This window comes from Phyllostomus discolor, chromosome 2, assembly GCF_004126475.2.
Source record: "Phyllostomus discolor isolate MPI-MPIP mPhyDis1 chromosome 2, mPhyDis1.pri.v3, whole genome shotgun sequence".
Classification (NCBI taxonomy): Eukaryota; Metazoa; Chordata; class Mammalia; order Chiroptera; family Phyllostomidae; genus Phyllostomus; species Phyllostomus discolor.
The window spans coordinates 161,467,863-161,485,745 of record NC_040904.2 but is presented as its reverse complement, the minus strand read 5'-3'; the positions used below and the strand labels follow the sequence as shown (position 1 = coordinate 161,485,745).

General features: G+C 53.3%; 3 protein-coding genes across 5 annotated transcripts; 2 read left to right on the top strand and 1 right to left on the bottom strand.

Annotated features, from left to right (window-relative positions):
* Positions 1–5,306: 5,306 nt before the first annotated feature.
* Positions 5,307–8,887, top strand: BLOC1S1 (biogenesis of lysosomal organelles complex 1 subunit 1). Its single transcript, XM_036018872.1, has 4 exons — positions 5,307–5,481; positions 6,191–6,263; positions 8,266–8,398; positions 8,677–8,887. Exons 1-4 carry the CDS (start codon positions 5,421–5,423, stop codon positions 8,785–8,787), a joined length of 378 nt encoding a protein of 125 aa, XP_035874765.1. The 5' UTR covers positions 5,307–5,420; the 3' UTR covers positions 8,788–8,887.
* RDH5 (retinol dehydrogenase 5) lies at positions 5,336–13,184 on the top strand. 3 transcript variants are annotated; one of them, XM_036018869.1, is made up of 7 exons: positions 5,336–5,481; positions 6,191–6,263; positions 8,266–8,398; positions 8,677–10,600; positions 10,760–11,018; positions 12,417–12,580; positions 12,844–13,184. In XM_036018869.1, the coding sequence occupies exons 4-7, from the start codon at positions 10,291–10,293 to the stop codon at positions 13,065–13,067; spliced, it is 957 nt and encodes a 318-aa protein (XP_035874762.1). In that variant the 5' UTR covers positions 5,336–5,481; positions 6,191–6,263; positions 8,266–8,398; positions 8,677–10,290; the 3' UTR covers positions 13,068–13,184. The 3 variants fall into 3 exon arrangements, with proteins under 3 accessions (XP_035874762.1, XP_035874764.1, XP_035874763.1); XM_036018871.1 differs by lacking the exons at positions 5,336–5,481; positions 6,191–6,263; positions 8,266–8,398 and having other exon boundaries at positions 9,033–9,676; positions 10,261–10,600; XM_036018870.1 differs by lacking the exons at positions 5,336–5,481; positions 6,191–6,263; positions 8,266–8,398 and having other exon boundaries at positions 9,033–9,676; positions 10,255–10,600.
* A 777-nt stretch (positions 13,185–13,961) lies between these two features.
* On the bottom strand, positions 13,962–17,207 carry CD63 (CD63 molecule). The gene is made up of 8 exons (XM_028533154.2): positions 17,063–17,207; positions 16,402–16,478; positions 15,330–15,518; positions 15,074–15,148; positions 14,880–14,978; positions 14,629–14,769; positions 14,297–14,380; positions 13,962–14,118 (listed from the first exon to the last, which is right to left on the bottom strand). The coding sequence occupies exons 2-8, from the start codon at positions 16,465–16,467 to the stop codon at positions 14,053–14,055; spliced, it is 720 nt and encodes a 239-aa protein (XP_028388955.1). The 5' UTR covers positions 16,468–16,478; positions 17,063–17,207; the 3' UTR covers positions 13,962–14,052.
* Between the last annotated feature and the right edge of the window lie 676 nt (positions 17,208–17,883).

Sequence of the window (17,883 nt, the reverse complement as noted above, 5' to 3'; positions counted from 1 at the left end):
TATCTCTTACTTCTTTGTCCAAGATTATACTTGTACTTTTTTCTCTTTTTTTTCAAAGATTTTATTTAGTTATTTATCTATTTATTTATTTATTTATTTAGAGAGGGCAAGGAAAGGAGAAAGAGAGGGAAAGAAATATCAATGTGTGGTTGCCTCTCATGCACCCCCACTGGGGACCTGGCCCACAACCCAGGCATGTGCCCTGACTGGGAATTGAACCAGCAACCCTTTGGTTAGTAGGCTCATGCTCAATCCACTGAGTTTTGGTGAAACTCAGGGCTTCGGTGAAGCCAGGACTTCCAAGTTTATAATTTTAAACAAACAGGTAGACTCTCACTCTGCTGGTCCTTTGACAATCCTTGCCCTGGGTGCAAATTACTAACAAACTTCCAAATTACTATGCACTTGAAGGTTTGGGCCTCTGTTTTTACAATATTACACTTGTGGCCAGGGGACTAGGCAACCTCTAAACAAGTGCCACTAAGGAAGTACAAGTACTGACTGCCAGCAGGCTGGCACTGGGATCCTACTGCTAGTACCCCAGATATGCTCTCCCATCCCTTTTCTACTTCAGGGCCACAGACAATAGAGAAGGGCTGGTATGAGAATACAGAATAGTACAACGGAGAAAGGACCCAGGACTCCTGACTCTGAGCCCAGACCTACAGCCCGGGTCAGAATGCCTTTAGAGCCCCAGCTGCCTGCCTTTCTGCACCTACAGCTTCAACCTCCCTCCAGCTGCACTCCGCTGGCTCCTGCTAAATCCGAGGCTGAAATCAGATGCCAAGAATCTGCTTCTGACCTCCTCTGCCCAAATATTTGAGAAGTCACCTCACTGCCACAGGAGGAAGGAGAAGGAAAAGAGAGAGAGAGAAAGGCTGCCCAAAATTAGCTTGCCTATAAATAGTGGGGCAAGGGTTGGCGGGAACATGCAAGAGCTCTAGAGCAGCCTGGTAAGTTTAGTCATGTAGATTTTCTCTAAAGGAGAAGTAATACCAGATTGTTGGAATGGAAAGCAATATTACAGAAGTATTGTAGGTAAAGAAGGGAATGAAGAAGCTGGATCCTGAGAATGGAGGAAGCTGAACATCAGAATAAACAACCTGCCAGAGAACTTCCTGTATCTGAGTCAAGAGTTTGGGAATTCAGTAAATTAAAACAATTGCTGATACTATATGATTCCACTCATACAACATTCTCAACCCTGGCTGGTATGGCTCAGTGGATAGAGTGGCAGCCTGCAAAACAAAGGGTCACTGGTTTGATTCCCAGTCCGGGGCATGTGCCTGGGTTGTGGACCAGGTTCCCAGGAAGGGGCATGCAAAAGACAACCACACATTGATGTTTCTCTCCCTCTTTCTCCCTTCCCCTCTCTCTAAAAATAAATAAATACAATATTTTTTTAAAAAAATTCTCAAAATAATGAAACTAGAGATGAAGAACAGATTAGTGATTGCCTGGGGATGGAGTAGGAGGTTGACTACAGAAGGATAGTATAGCAAGTTCCTTTGTGGTGATGAAGCATTCTGTATCTTGATTTTGGTGGTGGTTATTTGAATCTATACATGGGATAAAATTGCATAGAACTACACATGCATACACACACATCCAGATACATGCAAATGAATGCATGTGAAACACTGGTGAGAAATGGGTAAGGCCTGTAGACTAGTTAATAACATTGCAGCTATATCAGGCTCCTAGTTTTGATGTTGTGCTACAGCTATGTAAGATGTCGCCACTGGGGGAAGCTGGGAAAAGTACACACAGAACTTCATGCACTATTTTTGCAACTTCCTCTGAGTCTGTAACAATTTTAAAATAATTTTAGCCCTGGCTGTTGTGGCTCAGTGGATTGAGCACCGGCCAGCGACCCAAAGGGTCACTGGTTCTATTCCCAGTCTAGGGCACATGCCCGGGTTGCAGGCCAGGTCCCCAGTAGGGGGCGCACGAGAGGCAACCACGCATTGATATTTCTCTCCCTCTCTTTCTCCCTCCTTTCCCCTCTGTCTAAAAATAACATAAATAAAAATAAAATAATTTTAAAAATTGATAAATGCCCAGGCTCAGCAATGCTTGTTCAACTGGGATCTGAGGCTTTCTCCAGCCCTTTCCCCCTCTACCAGTCTTCTTCCCTCCATCTGGGATCCCTATTTTTCAGCTGCATTCAAGCAAAGACCTCCAGAACACACACTGTCGGGTTAACTTCTCCCTCCACCTCATCTGGCAGCAGAGCCATGAAGCATTTGTTCCCCAGGGTCAGTTTTTTCCCCCTCACCACACACAACATGATGACTTTCTCACCCCACCCACCTCTCCAGCACTGGAATACTTCTGCCTGCCTCTGAATTCTGGCTGTAGCCAAAGCTTCAATGATGAGAGTGGCTGGGAGAGAAAGAATATAAGTGTGACTGAGAGGAGTGTCTGGGGAAATGACCACTCTGGTCTTTGAGGGTCCAAAGGAAACCCTTGCATCTTGGAAAGAAGGACTAGGAGATCACATCCCACAAGGAGCCATTTAAACTGTCTCAAGGGCCCCTTTTCTTTGAGCACTGGCTTCCGGCCAACATTTGGAACTTGGCCACACCACCAACGGCCCCCTTCTTGAAGCCCAGCCAGATTTCCCAGTATGAGAAGCCTTCTCCACTCACGCCATGTCCTCCCTCAGTCCTCACCCAACCCTTAACAATTCAGCAGCTTCCGGCCCTAACATTTAGCCTAATCAGTCAGCTTGAAGCTTGCTAATTAAAGTTAACTCTGAAAGAGACCTCAAAAGAACAGAAAAATGAGTGGACGAAAAGAGCATGGAGTTATATTCGTTCATACTAAGGGAGAATAACTGGGTGGGGGACTGTAGAGAGAGGTGGGCAGAAAGAGATTTCAACTATCAAGACTCATTCTCAGGATACATGTGCAGCTTTTCTCCATCTCTACCAAAGGCAAGTGGGGCTGAACTTAAACTTCAGCAGAACCTGAGGTTAGACAATACACAAGGACCCAGAAAAAGAGCAACTGGAGGATGACTGAAGAGATCAGCTGCTGTCTGCAGATACAAGTACCCATGTCCTGTGTCCAGCTCTAGGGCAAAGGAATAGCCAGTGTTCAGGAGAAGAGGGAGGGGCTGATGTCTGCAGAATCCTGGCAATCTCTGTACTGATTGTGCAAATGTCACACGGTTGTGCCAAGCAGGGTGAGGGTAATACAGGATGGGCCTGGCACTCTCACTGAGTCAGCCTAATCTTAGCAGTGACAGACTCTCCACAGAAACCCTCAACACCAACCTCCCTCATTAGCCCCTGCCTTCTGTTTCACATCCCCCAAGTCACCGTTCTCTGGTACCCCTTCCAACCGCTGCCCTTCTTTCCCAGGCTTCACAGCTCTGGGAGTGAGACACCAGGCATCTTCCAGTCTGCCTCTATTTTGCTTGATCACTGCAGTTAGAAGCTGGAGCCAGCGTGGGGGGAGGACTGGGCCAGGCTGCCCTGTGATGCTCTCACTCTTCCCGCTTCTATTGATCAGCGCTTCTCTGGAATGGAGCCTCTTCCCAAACACTCCTCCCCTGCCAGGATCCCTTCAATGGATGCCCAGGCTGGAAGGGCATACTGACAAGAGACAGGGCCCCCTCTCTGGGGGTCCTTCCCTTGGCATCTGCAGTATAGTGCAGGGATTACATTCAGGCTTTGGAGTCAGATAGCCTGGATTTATATTTGAGCTCTACTTTTTGTAAACTCTGTTACTTCACCGCTGTGTACCTGAGAGTCTTCATCTGCAAATTGGGGGTGACAATTATAATACTCTGCAGGATACTTCTATGGATTAAATTAATTAATACATGTAAAGTGCCAGAGTAGAGGTTCCCTGGACTCATTGAAATTCTCTTCCTTCCTGACCTTTCCCTCCTGGCAGCTCCAGCCGGTTCTCGGTTGATTCTCAGCTCCTTCCCACTAGGAGGGACTGCTTTCCTTTCAGAATTTTTATTTTGGCACTTAACGTCCTGCCTTTGCTGCCACTTAGCCATTTCACTCACTGAGCCTTTGATGGTTGCACATCTCTCGGGATTTAAGATGCTACTCTGCAAATAGCTGAGTAAATAAAGCCATCAGCAGTCCCCAACTCTTCCTCAGAAAACCAAGGATGTTTTATTCTAACTCAGTCAGCACCCATTTCTGCCATTTCTACTTCCCCTGCAAGTAGACATGATAAAGTCAAGCTTCAACTATGTAACTCACTCACAAAGTAAGAGAATGCCAAAGTTAGAGATAGTTTTAGATATGGTTTAGTCCAGTGACTCTCAACCTTCGATGGATTTTAGAGTCACCTGAAGAACCTTTTAAAAAGTACTTATGCTGGGGCTCCACTCCTCAGTGACCTAATTAATCTAGGGCCAGGGCATTTTTTTTAAAAACTTCCCCCAGGTGATTCTAATGTTTAGGCAGAGTTCAGAATCACTGTTTTAATCCAACCCCTTTATTTCACTATATTTTACTTATTTTACTAAGGAGAAAACCCAAATCCAGAGTGGGTAAGCAACCCACCCAAAGTCGCCCAGCATGTTAGTGCCTGGTACACCAAGAGAAACTGTGGCAACAGCAAGAATATGTTGATGATGTTTATAACTTTTTCTTGTTGGGAGTTAATCCTGGAAGCATTTTTCTTAGTTCAGAGAGGTGTTATATAATTTACCTTTTATTTTGACAGCAGCACTTAATCTTCTCGTGAGACTGAGATGGGTTTGCATTCCCTGACCACAGAAGGAAATGGAATTGCATGCACGTTTCCGTACTAGCCAATCAAATTAGCAAAGCTCCCTAGGAGGCCGCTCGAAGTGCCTAAATCGCTGTTTCTCTACAAAGATCACCCAGCGCTGTGGGACCTCGGCAGTGGTGAGAGGGCTGGAAAAGAAAAGAAAGCAGTCCCTCCTAGAGGGAAGGGGCTGTCAATCAACTGAGAACTGGCCGAGCTGCCCGGAGGGAAAGGCCAGGAAGGAAAAGAATTTCAGTGAGACCAGATAGCCTCTGGTCCAGCAACAACCAAACGGTGAGGGACCGCGGGCAAAACCAACCTCCCTCCCACCCCCCACGCCCCGCCCCACATCAGGGAGGCTGAAATCCAAAAGAGATGTTTAAAATCGTCCCTGCAGTGTGAGTGCTAAAAACTTCTTCCAACGCCCATTAAAAGTGAACTCTGAATAAAGACAAGAACTCACCTGCCCCCAACCCTCTACCACTCCCTTTCTTCCCAGGAAAGATCTTCACTACCAGCCAACCTGTCTCAAAAGGGGGCGTATCCCGGCCTCACGTGACAGTGCGGGCACGTGACCCGGCCCCCGCGGGAGCGGAGGGCTGCGGTTCAGCTCCTGGAGTCGGAGGTGGCCGGGCGCGTCCCGCCTCCCAGCCCCCAGCCCCCAGCCCGACGCGGCCATGCTGTCCCGCCTGCTGAAGGAACACCAAGCTAAGCAGAATGAACGCAAGGAGCTGCAGGGTGAGCCGATATGTATCGTCGTGTCTGCCGTTTTCTCTCCTGCCGCGGCCTAACCTCAGCCCTGAGCCTGGACCTCGAGTAAAGGCCCAGATCCAGGGAAGAGCGCGGGCTAGTGGGCACAGGAGTCGCGGGGTGGGGGGTCTTTTCGGTGCCTACGGGCTCTGGTCCCTTTAGCAACTCCCCTGTCCCCCTCGGAACGCCCACCACGCTCGGACTCCCCGACCTCCTGGTCCCACCCCCTGCTCATGGAACGCTGCGCCGATTGGTCCAAGCAGCTCCTCGTTGTGGAAGTGGGAAGGGACGATCCTGAAGGGAGGAGGGTGTTGGGGACCCGACATGGATGGCTTTCTCGGAGGCCTAAAACCACGGAAACGGGCGTGAGGAGCTTGTTTCCTGAACCTGGGCTTGGAATCCTGGAGTTACCAATCCTTAGGCCAAGAAAGTGGGAACAGAGTGCCTGGGAGCCTGGAGTCCTGGACGCTGCCCCTGAACCGCCGGCGTCCCTGGGCAAGTGGCTTCCCCTCTCAGGGTACCAGCTTCCTCACCTCTAAAATGAAAGGTGTTTATGTTTGGCAGAGGTCTTTTCAGTTCTTGTACTCTGAGATTAGTTGAGATGTTCCCAACTAATGTCATGAAGGGGTGGGAAACCTTCAGCATCACCCCTTAAAAAACCAAGTCACCACTTCAATCCCGTTCTCCCTCCCTCCAGAAAAGAGGAGAAGAGAGGCTATCACTGCGGCGACCTGCCTGACAGAAGCTTTGGTGGATCACCTCAATGTGGGGTATGAACCTCTTCCCACCAACACCAGCTGCCCCCACCCCAGATGTAGGCACAGGCTAGGTCTGGCGAGCAGACTACTCTGGAAGGGATGAGATGTTGCACCCTTTCTCTTACCCTTCCCCCACCCAGCTTAAGTTTATGGAGAGAGGCTTGAGTCAGCTCTGACCGGTAATGCAGGGCAGGGAGGAACAGCTGCAGTTGTTTGGAAAGCAGCCAGATCTCCCCCTCCCCACCCTAACTTCCCTGGTGCTCACAACTTGCTGCCATCTGCCCACCTCCCCTCACCCATGCAAGTCCAGCTGTCACTTTGGTGGGAGGGAGGGCACCCTCCTTCACCGCAGCTTACCACCTCTCCTCCACCTCCCACCCTCTGGCAGGCCTGGAGAGCTGCTGGCAGGAAAGAGATGGCACAGCTGGTGAGGGTGAGGGCAGAGTCTGTGCCAGGAGCTACACCAGAGCCAGGCTATCTCTGCCCTTCCTGCTGAGTTTCCAGGGACCACCTCCTGCTCCAATCCTAAATGAAAACGCCATTAACAACCAAAAAGTTGGGAAGGAGCAAAGAATATTGTTTCTTGACCCTGAGTGACTGAAGAGAATGCAGACATGATGATTCTGTAGGGCAAATAGAATGGCATACTTGTGAATCCAGAGACTGAGTCACCCAAGTGAGCCAAGCAGGGGCTTTTGTCTCCATTACTCACGTCTGGGGAAGATTAGGGGAAGCTGAGGCTGCGGGTGGGGCCTGATATCCCTCCTCTCCAGGCCTCTCCTGTCACTCAGCATGAATAACGGAAAGCAGGAGATCAATAGGAAAAACTGGGATTTCAGGAACTCCCAGAGGAATCTTGAAACATTGGGAGCCCCCTGCTCTTCCTGCTTCAGCTTCTACCCCATCCCCTACTGTGGCCCAGCTGTCCCCAGAGAGAAGAGACAGGGTCTACCCCCTCTCCTCCCTCCCATGTTGGTGCCTCCTGGCTCTGTTGTGAGGTTGGCCCAGGCTTCTCCCTCTCCTCTTCCTTTGCTAGAGGCCACCCCACTTTCAGTCTAGAGGGCAGCTAAGCCAAAGCCAGATTAGAAAGGGTTTTGTGTTGCTGCCCACGGCCCCTCTCATTCCCCAGAAAGGAACACAAAGGCCCCATCTATCTCAGCCCTTGTCAGGTGTCCTTCCCACTAACCCCACGCCCTAACCCCATGCCCCCTCCAGCCCCCACAGATTCCAGTGGGTGGGAGCACCGGATGTGGAGTCTCCCGGCTGACCCAAAGCTTTGGGGTGGAGAATGAAAGATTCACCAGCCAATAAGAGAGAACAATTATTGTACAATTATTGGAGGGGGTTAGGGGGAATTGGGGCAGGCAGAAAGTTGAGAATAGCAACCTCGTGGCAGTAATGGTAACCACAGCCAGTACCTTGATTGAGGAGAAAAGAAAAACTATTGCATAGAGCAAAAGGAAGGGAAAAATTGCACATGTGTGTTCATTCATTTGTATGCGAGAGGAGAAGGGTTGGGAGAGCGACTAAGAGCCAAGAAGCAGTCCCTGGGAGATTCTCTCTGGACCCTGAGTTCCTGGGGAGGGGGTTGCTCTCCCATCCCACCCCAGAGTCAGGGAGCGGCCCAAGTTCCTTTCTGAACTTTTTGCACAGATCCCTGGGCTTCCAATCACTACCAGATGTGTGCCTGCTGCTGGATTTTCCCAGCTTCCTCACACACCTTTTCCTTCCCGGCATTTTATTTATTCAGAGATATTCTCCTACCAGATTAGCCCTAACTTGCCCCACCCAGCTTCAGAAACTAGTCAGCTCCCAGCTAGGGTCTCCTGGGAATGCAGGGAAGGAGCTGGGTTCATTTGCATGTACTAGTCTATTCCGAATCCCATAATGGTCAAAATCACAGGTTTCCCCACCTGACCGCTGGCTGGCCTCCCACTCTTGCAGTAGGATATTAGTCCTGGAGACCACTCCCACTAGTTGGCTGAGTTGACCTCCTCCCTCCTCCAACCTCTAGTGTGGCCCAGGCCTACATGAACCAAAGAAAGCTGGACCACGAGGTGAAGACCCTACAGGTCCAGGCTGCCCAATTTGCCAAGCAGACAGGCCAATGGATCGGGATGGTGGAGAACTTCAACCAGGCACTCAAGGTGGGCCACGCTCCTCACATCACCAGCACCATCCTGGGCCCCCACTGACCACCTCCAATAGGGTCATCTCAGGCCTGGGGTTAAGGAAGAAGTGGGTGTGGCCTCATAAATCCCATCTATGGCTCCAGTGTCAGAGAGGCTCGAGAAAGAGGGAAAGGCAGTTGGTGGATCCAAGCGAAGCCCTGTGTAGGGGGTGAGTGGAACATGCCCCCATCCGTCCACTAGAGCCACACTCCACCCACCCTGATTTACGGACTCCCATCCCCTCCCCTTCCCAGGAAATTGGGGACGTGGAGAACTGGGCTCGGAGCATCGAGCTGGACATGCGCACCATTGCCACCGCCCTGGAGTACGTCTACAAGGGGCAGCTGCAGGCTGCCCCATCCTAGCCCCTCCCCCTCCTCCTCTGCCCGGCTCCTACCCCTGCGCCCTCCCCATGGGGCAAGAGGGAAGCTAACAGGCCACAAATAAAACACAAGTTTCCATTTCTCTTTGGTACATGTCAAGGAGCTACTAGCTCAGCATGGAGGGTGGGAATGGAAGGGGCAAGACTGTTTCCCTGAGGGACTGGTACCTTCTGGGTGGAGGGTGGAGCCATCTTCCTCTTACTATCTCAACTTCCCTTTCTCGGGCCTGGTACAGGTGTCTGTTGGGTAAGCAGAGGTTGGGAGTTTCCCTTACTTCCCCAGAGAAGGTCACAGTGGGGGCCCTGCCCCAAGCACCCTAACTCAGGACTTCAGTTTCCTGCAGGGGAGAAATCAGACAGGGAGCAGACCTGGTCCTGGCTCTGGTGCTCTGCCTTCCCACGTGCGCATGACCTCTCCCAGCCTGGTGCTAAGCCGTGTCATGAGTCTGGACCAGGTGGGAGATAAACTCTTAAGCATGGAGGTGCTTTGGGGCTGGGAAGGGGAAGGAATGACAGGTCCAAGGTCACCAACAGGGAGAGGCAGCTGCCAAACTTGATATATCCCTCCTCCTGGGAGTCCATGTCAGAGGTAGTCAGGAACCCCAGCTGGAAAAGAGCAAGAAGGGGCGGGCCCTGGTTGCCTGCCTGTGCCAAGCACTGGCTTCAGCCAGCAGGCTTCAGCCTCCCTGACTCCTCCCCCAAGTCCTCCCTCATATACGCTTAATAGTTCTGGTGCCCGGTCCACCCTCTGAGGACTTTGGCCTTAGCTGCAGTTCAGGTGAGAGCCTAGGGAGGCCGGGAGCAAAGTTTCTCAAACAAAGCAAAAGAAGAAGCTTCCGGTGTTACAGCACCTGCTAACTTTCCGAGAGGAGGTAAGCAGGGCACTGGGAGCTGGGGTGCTAGGAGAAGACTTGCAGGATCTTACGAGTATTGGTAAAACTCAAAGCTTTAAGCTTTTAACATGCTTCCTCACATATTTTCCCCTTTGATCCTGTGCAACTTCCTGGTGGTCTTGGTAGGTGTTAGTCCCACTCTGCAGAAGGGAAAACAGGTTCAGAGACACAGTGAGATACTCAGATCACACAATAAATTTGGGGCCACCAGGACCGAAATGCAGAGTTCTTTGTCCCCTATGTGTTTCCTAAAACAAGGCTAGCTTACACTTATAGAATTCAGATGCCCCTGGTTTAGCCAGAGAGCAAACCAGAGACAGCAGACAAGACTCTTCTGCCCCCTTACAGCAGGGTTGCACACGGGACCCGGCTTATCCACTGTTCATTGTCACCCACAAATGGAGAGTCTTCCCAGATCCTAGCTTTTCCTAGATAAGGTATAATTTTCCATTTATCTACAGGCAGATAAATGCTCAGGCCAGAGACTTGCAGCTAGGGACACTGTTAAGGGGAAAGGTTTGAGCACCAGAGTAAACTACACAACTTTTCCTGCCCAGCCTCAGCTGCCACCTGCAGATCGCTTGGCTCCAGCCATGTGGCTGCCTCTGCTGCTGGGGGTCTTACTCTGGGCAACACTGTGGTTGCTCAGGGACCGGCAGAGCCTGCCAGTCAGTGATGCCTTCGTCTTCATCACCGGCTGTGACTCTGGCTTTGGACGCCTTCTGGCACTGAGGCTGGACCAGAGAGGCTTCCAAGTCCTGGCCAGCTGCCTGACGCCCTCGGGGGCCGAGGACCTGCAGCAGGTGGCCTCCTCTCGCCTTCACACCACCCTGCTGGATGTCACTGATCCCCAGAGTGTCCAGCGGGCAGCCAAATGGGTGGAAACCCATGTTGGGGAAACAGGTGAGTGTGACTGGGCCACTGGGAACATGGTGTCAGGTGCTCCCTCACAGGGGCTGTGGGAAGCCTGAGGGACTATGAGGGGATGTGCTCAGGCCCTCTCAGGAAGGAGAGGGGCCACTGGAGTGCCTCACCCACCCTCTGTGTCCCACCTCCCTGCAGGGCTGTTCGGTCTGGTGAATAATGCTGGGGTGGCAGGTGCCATTGGGCCCACGCCATGGCTGACGCAAGATGACTTCCACCAGGTGCTGAATGTGAACACACTGGGCCCCATCAGGGTCACCCTCGCCCTGCTACCTTTACTACAGCAAGCCCGGGGCCGGGTGGTTAACATCAGCAGCGTCTTGGGTCGCCTGGCAGCAAATGGTGGGGGCTACTGTGTCTCCAAGTTTGGCCTGGAGGCCTTCTCGGACAGCCTGAGGTAAGGGAGCAGGGCCCCAAGCTCCCAGGCCACTCACAAAAGAATTCGCATCTACCCTGCAAAGATGATTAAAACTCATCATAGAATATTCAGAAAAGACAGTTTAGGGCTCAGCATGGTTTAGACTAGAGGCCTGGGTTCAAGTCCCAGCCTCTCGTGTGAGCTTTGTGACCTTACTAGCTTGGTTCTCTTTACCCCAGTTTATCCCTCATCTGGTAAATCAGGAGGAAAAGATTTACCTCGTGGGTGCTGAGAGTGAAGTGAGGTACCTGTAAAGCCCCAGCAGAACCTAGCACATGGAAAATACCCCCAAAGCCTGCTGTCCTTGTTATTAGTGTTATTGTTGACAACAACTTAGGATGAGCTGGTACCTCTACATAACATCTTTGTATTAATTCACCCAGCAACCCTATCAGGTAGGTATTAGCACCCTCAGAGGGACCTACCTTACCCCAGACCACTGGAACTGCCTGCTTGCCTTCCGAGCCTGGCCACGCTATTCTGCTGCCCCTCGTCTTTAGATAGTGATGTTCCAAGTCCCATGAGAGTGTAGTGGACACTTGGCAAGGACAACACAGGAGCAGGTCCTGAACTCTGAGCAGAAGTCCCACAAGCCAAGCCCACCTTTTGAAGGAAGCCTGCTTTGTCACCATCACTCAGCAAATAATTTCAGTATCGACATTCCGACATGTCCCTGTCCCTCAGTTTTTTCATTTTCCAGCTGGCATCATGGAACACATACTTTATACTTGGATTTCTGTATTTTGGGGAGCAAAGGAATCAGGTTCTTCTAGGTCTGCAGTTGGCAAACTGCAGTTCTCAGGCCGATCTGAACAGCCACCACCAGTAAGCCAATAATGGTTTCGACATTTTTATTTTTTAAAGATTTATTTAATTTTAGAGAAGGAAGTAGGAGGAAAAAAAGAGGAAAAACACCAATGTGTGGCTGCCTCTTACATGTTCCCCACCAGGAACCTGGTCCACAACCCAGGCATGTGTCCTGACCAGGAATTGAACCAGGGACCCCTTTGTTTGCAATCCAGCACTTAATCCACTGAGCTATACCAGCCAGGTCTGGCTGTGACATTTTTAAATGGTTATATAAATGCCTTCGTAATATTAATTTTTAGTCCTGCAGTACTGAAAATATTTACTTAGTCTTTTAAGGACTTTGCAGACACCTGCTCTAGGTTGTCGAAGAGGATACAGAGGGAAGAAAGTTCAAAAATACCTCCCTCCCTCTGTCCCCACTGCCTCATCCCAGGACAGCAAGGTATACCTTATCATTGAGACCCCTGTCCCTGGTCTGACAACTTAGGTTCCCCCAACTTATCCCTGAACATCCCCCCTCCATGTAAGGGCAAAAGCCCAGAAACCTCCCTCTGCCCCCTACTCCAGGAGGGACATGGCTCCTTTTGGAGTACAAGTCTCCATCGTGGAGCCTGGCTTCTTCCGAACCCCTGCGACAAATCTGGAGAGTTTGGAGAACGCCCTGCAAGCCTGCTGGGCACGGCTGCCTCCAGCCACACAGGCACTCTATGGGGATGACTTCCTTGCCAAGTGTGAGTAGCTGGGCCCCTAGGGGGAAATGAGAGTGCCAGAAAGGTCAGCCCTGCACCCGCCTGCTGGGAGGAAATAGGGCAGTCAGGGAGGGGCTGAGGGTGAATGGGACACTATAGAACACCCAGGCCTGTGCAACCTGCCCATTCCCCAAACTGGCGATGGCACTAACTCCTCTCACCTCAAGCCCCAGGACCTAGAAGAGGGACTGAAATGGGCTGGAGTGGGCATGGGGCACTGATTATAACCACCCACTGGGCTGCAGACCTGAAAGTGCAGCAGCGTGTCATGAACCTGATCTGTGACCCAGACCTGACCAAGGTGAGCAGGTGCCTGGAGCATGCCCTGACTGCCCGTCACCCCAGAACCCGCTATAGCCCAGGCTGGGACGCCAAGCTGCTCTGGCTGCCAGCCTCCTACCTGCCAGCCAGCCTGGTGGATGCTGTGCTCACCCGGGTGCTTCCCAAGCCAGCCCAGGCAGCCTACTGAATCCAGCCTTCCAGCAAGATCTTTATTTCCGCCGCCACCCTGGTACTGCCTGGTGCCTGACACAAAACAGGCACTCAATAAATGTGTATTTTAAAAATAAAAGTAGACAGAAATGAAGGTACTCTTAAGTGTTAACTACCCTAGGCTGACTTACTGCCCAGGGTCGCCTGTTCAGTGCCTGCAAAACAACTGGCGCCCACTGGAGGGCGTAAAGGAGCTGCCTTGCATGTCTAGGTGGTCTTTGACGCTGCACCTAAATGGCCACCAGAGGGCACTATTGGACGTCTCCTTTATTTTCTACATGGAGTAATGTTGCAGTTCACGAAGTGTTTGGAGTGGGAATGGCCCTTACATACTTTTCTTGGGGGGGAAGACAAGGTGGTAAAGAGAGGTCACGGCCAGGTTGGGTAGTTCCCATGGAAAAACAAGGCAGTGCCCACTTAAATTTTCTATTATCATCTAAATCAAGAAGGATGACACTGGTCACACAGGTGTCAGAGCAGTTCATCAACCAACCTAAAAAGAGCCAGGCCCCTGGGTGGAGGAGGAAGTTGCCAGGCCCTGAGTTGGACAGCAGCCCAGGGAGATGTCCACGGTAGATGTGGACTGACCCCTCCCAGGTAGGACCTTTGAGGGGAATCCCTGATTTCTGCAGAGACGGCTCCGTGACAGCTGCAGCACGGAGCCTGGCAGCACAGGACAGGGAGACAGAGGGCCACAGCCCCCTCCCAATCCCCACTTCCAAGGCCAGGCCAGCCAACACCTTTCCCAAACACCCTCCAAAATGGCCTTCCTTTCCTAGAGGTGCAAACAGAACAAGGTCCCAGAGTACAGGAAGATGGGTGAGAAGAGAACAGGATAAAGTATCACTCATTAAGACAAACCAAGACTGTCTTTTCGGTCTGAAAAAATAATCCGTTTAATTGAAAAATGTGGAGTATACTACCCCACTCTCCTAGATGAGGGACTGAAGAGACCAGACCCTCTACATCACTTCATAGCCACTTCGGATACTCTTCACAAGGCAGCAGGCAAAGATAATTCCCAGGACCTAGAGGGAAAGACAGGGGTCGTGAGGAGTCAGAAGGACAAGGTACCCCCAACCACCCAAGAGACCCAAACACACCCTGGGCTCCCCTCCCCAGACCAGTACCTCCTGCTCCGCACTCTCCTTCCCACAGCCCCTACGCCCCAGATGCCCTGGAATGAGTCTCAAGGGTGCCTCTCACCTCCACAAAGGCAATGCCCAGGGCTGCTGCAGCTACCACCAGCACATTGCTCCTCAGCCAGATCCCAATCTTCTCCACACAGCCCTGAAGGGGGGCAGGCACACAGGGCAAGGACATGAGAAACTTCCCACCCCCTCCCCTGGTCCATTTGTCTCTCCGCCACCCTCTACATCTTTCACCTCACCCCTACAATTCCCAGATGTCCTCCCCATCCCTGATCCCCAACTTCTGAGCCCTAACCATCTCCACCTCTATCCCTGGTTCCGCTCACCTCTTGGGAAACATTTCCCAAGTTTCCCAAGTCCTCTGCTATCTCATTTTAGCCTCCTCACCTCGGTATAGATGTCCTTCACTTTGAAATTAATCCCACAACCCTGAGTGACATTGATGCAGCAGGAGTCGGGGACACGGCCCTTGGGCTCAAGAGGGATGTTCCCCCAATCCGTGTAGTTAGCCGCCCCACAACACTTGAACTGGGGGAAAAGATAAATATGGGGGAGGTTGTTAAGTGAACCTCCACCTTCGATAATGAAGATAAGAATCTTATTCCCCCATCATCCCTGCTCCCAGCAACCCTACTCACGTTTTCCTGCATCCCGTCCAGGATCGAAACACCTGTGTGGTTCTGTTTGGGATAATTCTTCATCTGCTGCCGGAAGTCCTTATTAAATTCTGACATCACCTGGGAGTAGGAAAATTGAGGTCAGAACTTGGAGAACCTTGATCCCAGAACAGCCGGGCCTCTGAGACAGGGCCCTCCCTTTATTCCCTGCTTACCTTGTCTCTAAATACATAGCCAGCAATGGCTGCAGCCACCTCCACCAGCATGATAAGTGAAAGGAAGATGACAAACTGCAGGCACAAAGGACGAGAGTCAGGTTTGGAGTCTGGGTGAGAGAGGCCTGCTGTGGCCCAAGCAGTGTCTGGGACACTCACCAAGGTTTTCCTCACCTACCCACCTCACTGCACCCACCCTCCTAAGGCCCCTCTACAAAAGCCCCACACCCCCACACTGGCCCCACAGCCCACTCACCGTGATCATAAGACAGTTGTTCTCCTTGCAGGCCCCACAGCAACCCACAATGGCCACCAGGAAGAGGAAGGCTCCCACTGCAATGATGACCACAAGCAGCACAGAGCCAGGAGTGGCCTCCTGGCTGATAGTCTGACTCAGGACATACTGGGCCGCTACACCCACGGCGATCAGCCCCACGGCACAGGCCTGCAAAGAGTGCGGGTCAGGGCGAGACCAGACCCCCCCGGGGCATCATGGTGGAGGGCTGAGGGTGTATCTGGGAAACAGAATAACCCCATCCAGGAGAGACAGATACTCGCCCCTCCAGGAAATCTGACTGGGGGAGGGGAATGACCCATCCTTGCCCACAGTTCGATCAAATGCCAAAAGAGAAGTTCCCAGAAAGCCTTGGTCCCAGGGCTCATATTCCTAACCAAGAGCTGCTTCCTAGGGGCCTCGCGGGCTCCCAGAATTGCCCTCCCACTATCCTCGGTGCCTAACTCATCCGTATCAGCTGTGAATAGGGTGCCTTGGGCCAGCTGGGCCAGCTGGGCCAGGGAGGAGACAGGGTTAAGAGCAGTGTGCCCCTCCCTAGACAAAGTGGCCTCTCAAGGCAGGAACCCAGGGCAGGACCAAAGTGAGGTGAACAGGGCCTCTCCCCACCTGAAATCAGCTGGAAGGAGTGAAGAGGGAAGATTTAATGGAGAGGAATGAAGAGGTGAAGAAGAGAGAAAGGACAGAGGAGGGTGGGGAGAGCAGGGTGGCCCTGTGGCATAGCGATAGCCATCAGCCGTTGGCTGGTTGCCCCACTGCCCCTATCACAAGTGGTTGGGTCACCAGACAGGAAGAGCCAGGAGGAGTTAGGGTGAGGTGCCGCACATCCAAGCTGACCACTCTCATCCATACCAGCCTCAGAGGTCTCTGAAGGCTGGAGGAGGACATGGCCGTCCTGTCTTCGGCCATTCCCCAGGCTTTCCTTCCACATCTGGTCTCCAGCTGCCTTCATTCTTCGTTCCTCAACCCTCACACTACAAGCCAGGTCTCCCCGCACCCTGCCAGCGCGCCCCCTTCATCCCGCCACCGCACTCACGCAAAAGGCCAGCAGAAAAACGTAGAGCAAGATCTTGACACATTTCATTCCTCCTTCCACCGCCATGGCTGCCGGGCCTGGGGCAGAGTGGGGGCAGGGGTATTAGAACTGGCCGAGGGGGCCCTTGGTTTCCGGGCTCCTTGCCGGCCCTCGAAGCCTTCCTTGCCCGGCCCCCATTCCCGGCCCCGCCCACCCGGAAACCCGCGGTCAGATCCACGTCTCCCAGCCCCCTCTCCTCGCTGCCCGAAAGGGGTGGGGGCGACCGCGCGCAGCCCGGACCCGCTCGCCCTCCGCCCCCGCGGCCCGGGGCAGATCCGAGGGCGCGGGCAGGGGCTGGAGCCTGCCGCCCACCCTCCGCCGCCAGCCCCAGGCTCTAAACACCTCCTCCCCGCCAGACCCGTTCCGAAAACGGTCCTCAGCCCAAGCCCGACCGCTGATCACTTTCCCTGCGCTCTAACCACCCCCAAAATATAGGTTCGGCCCGCACCCCCACCACACGCCGCCCCGTCGGGGCCTCTGGAACTTTTCAAAGTTGCGAAGTTGCGAGGGCCTCGGAGCGGCGATAGCTTAACGGGTCTCCGGAGCTGGGGGCAGACCCGGAGGAGTGGGCTGCCAGCGACCCACCCCTCCGACAAGCAGCGGTCCTGACCTGCGGCCTCACCTGAGCTCCCAGAGGCTGCGCGCTCCTCTCCCGCCGCCGCTCAGGGTCTCTCTAGCTGCGCCCCCCGGCTCCGGCCCCGCCCGCCGCGCGGCCCCGCCCCGGCTTTCAGCCCCAGCCCCCTCGTCCGCCTAGTGGCCGCTGGCCTCCCTCATGTGACGCGCGAGCAGCTGGGGCCTGAGTCACCCGTCCGCCCTCCGAGGGAAGGGCCGAGCCCCACGCTGGGTCAGGGCCACTTGGGCCACGTGGGCCCCGACCTAGAAGATAGCGCCCACCCCCGGCCGAGGGAGGACACCAGGAGCAGGACCTCAGGGTTCCTAGGGCTCAAATGGCGCCCCCAGCCCCGTGCCAACTGGGGTAGGAGAGCGGGACGCCTGCTTCTGCAACGTTCACGGAAGCAGAGCAGGCGTGTGAGAGCCAAAGCAGGGACGAGTGCCTGGCCGGGTGGCGGAGCTGAAGCAGGGTGACAAGATGTCTGACAGAGGCTTCCTCGTCCTCCACCCAGAGCCCACTCCCTTCCGAGGGCTCCATCTCTGCTCAAGTCCCACTCCATCCCCAATTGCAGAGGGCGCTGTCGCTCCCTGGGATCGGGCGGGGCCAGAATAAACACTTCCAGGATGTCCCCAGGCTCACATCCTGGGAGTCCCCCAACATTCTAGAGTGGGTGTTCCTGTCCCACTCTGTTAGTCCCTTCTCCGTTTTCTAGGACTGAGAAGGAGAGGAACCTCCTCCCAGTCACCCCACCCAGCCGGTCATGGTCCTTCCCAGTGGAGACCCTCCCTCTGGGAAAGGATTGGCAAGGTCTTGTGTTCCCACCACTCCTG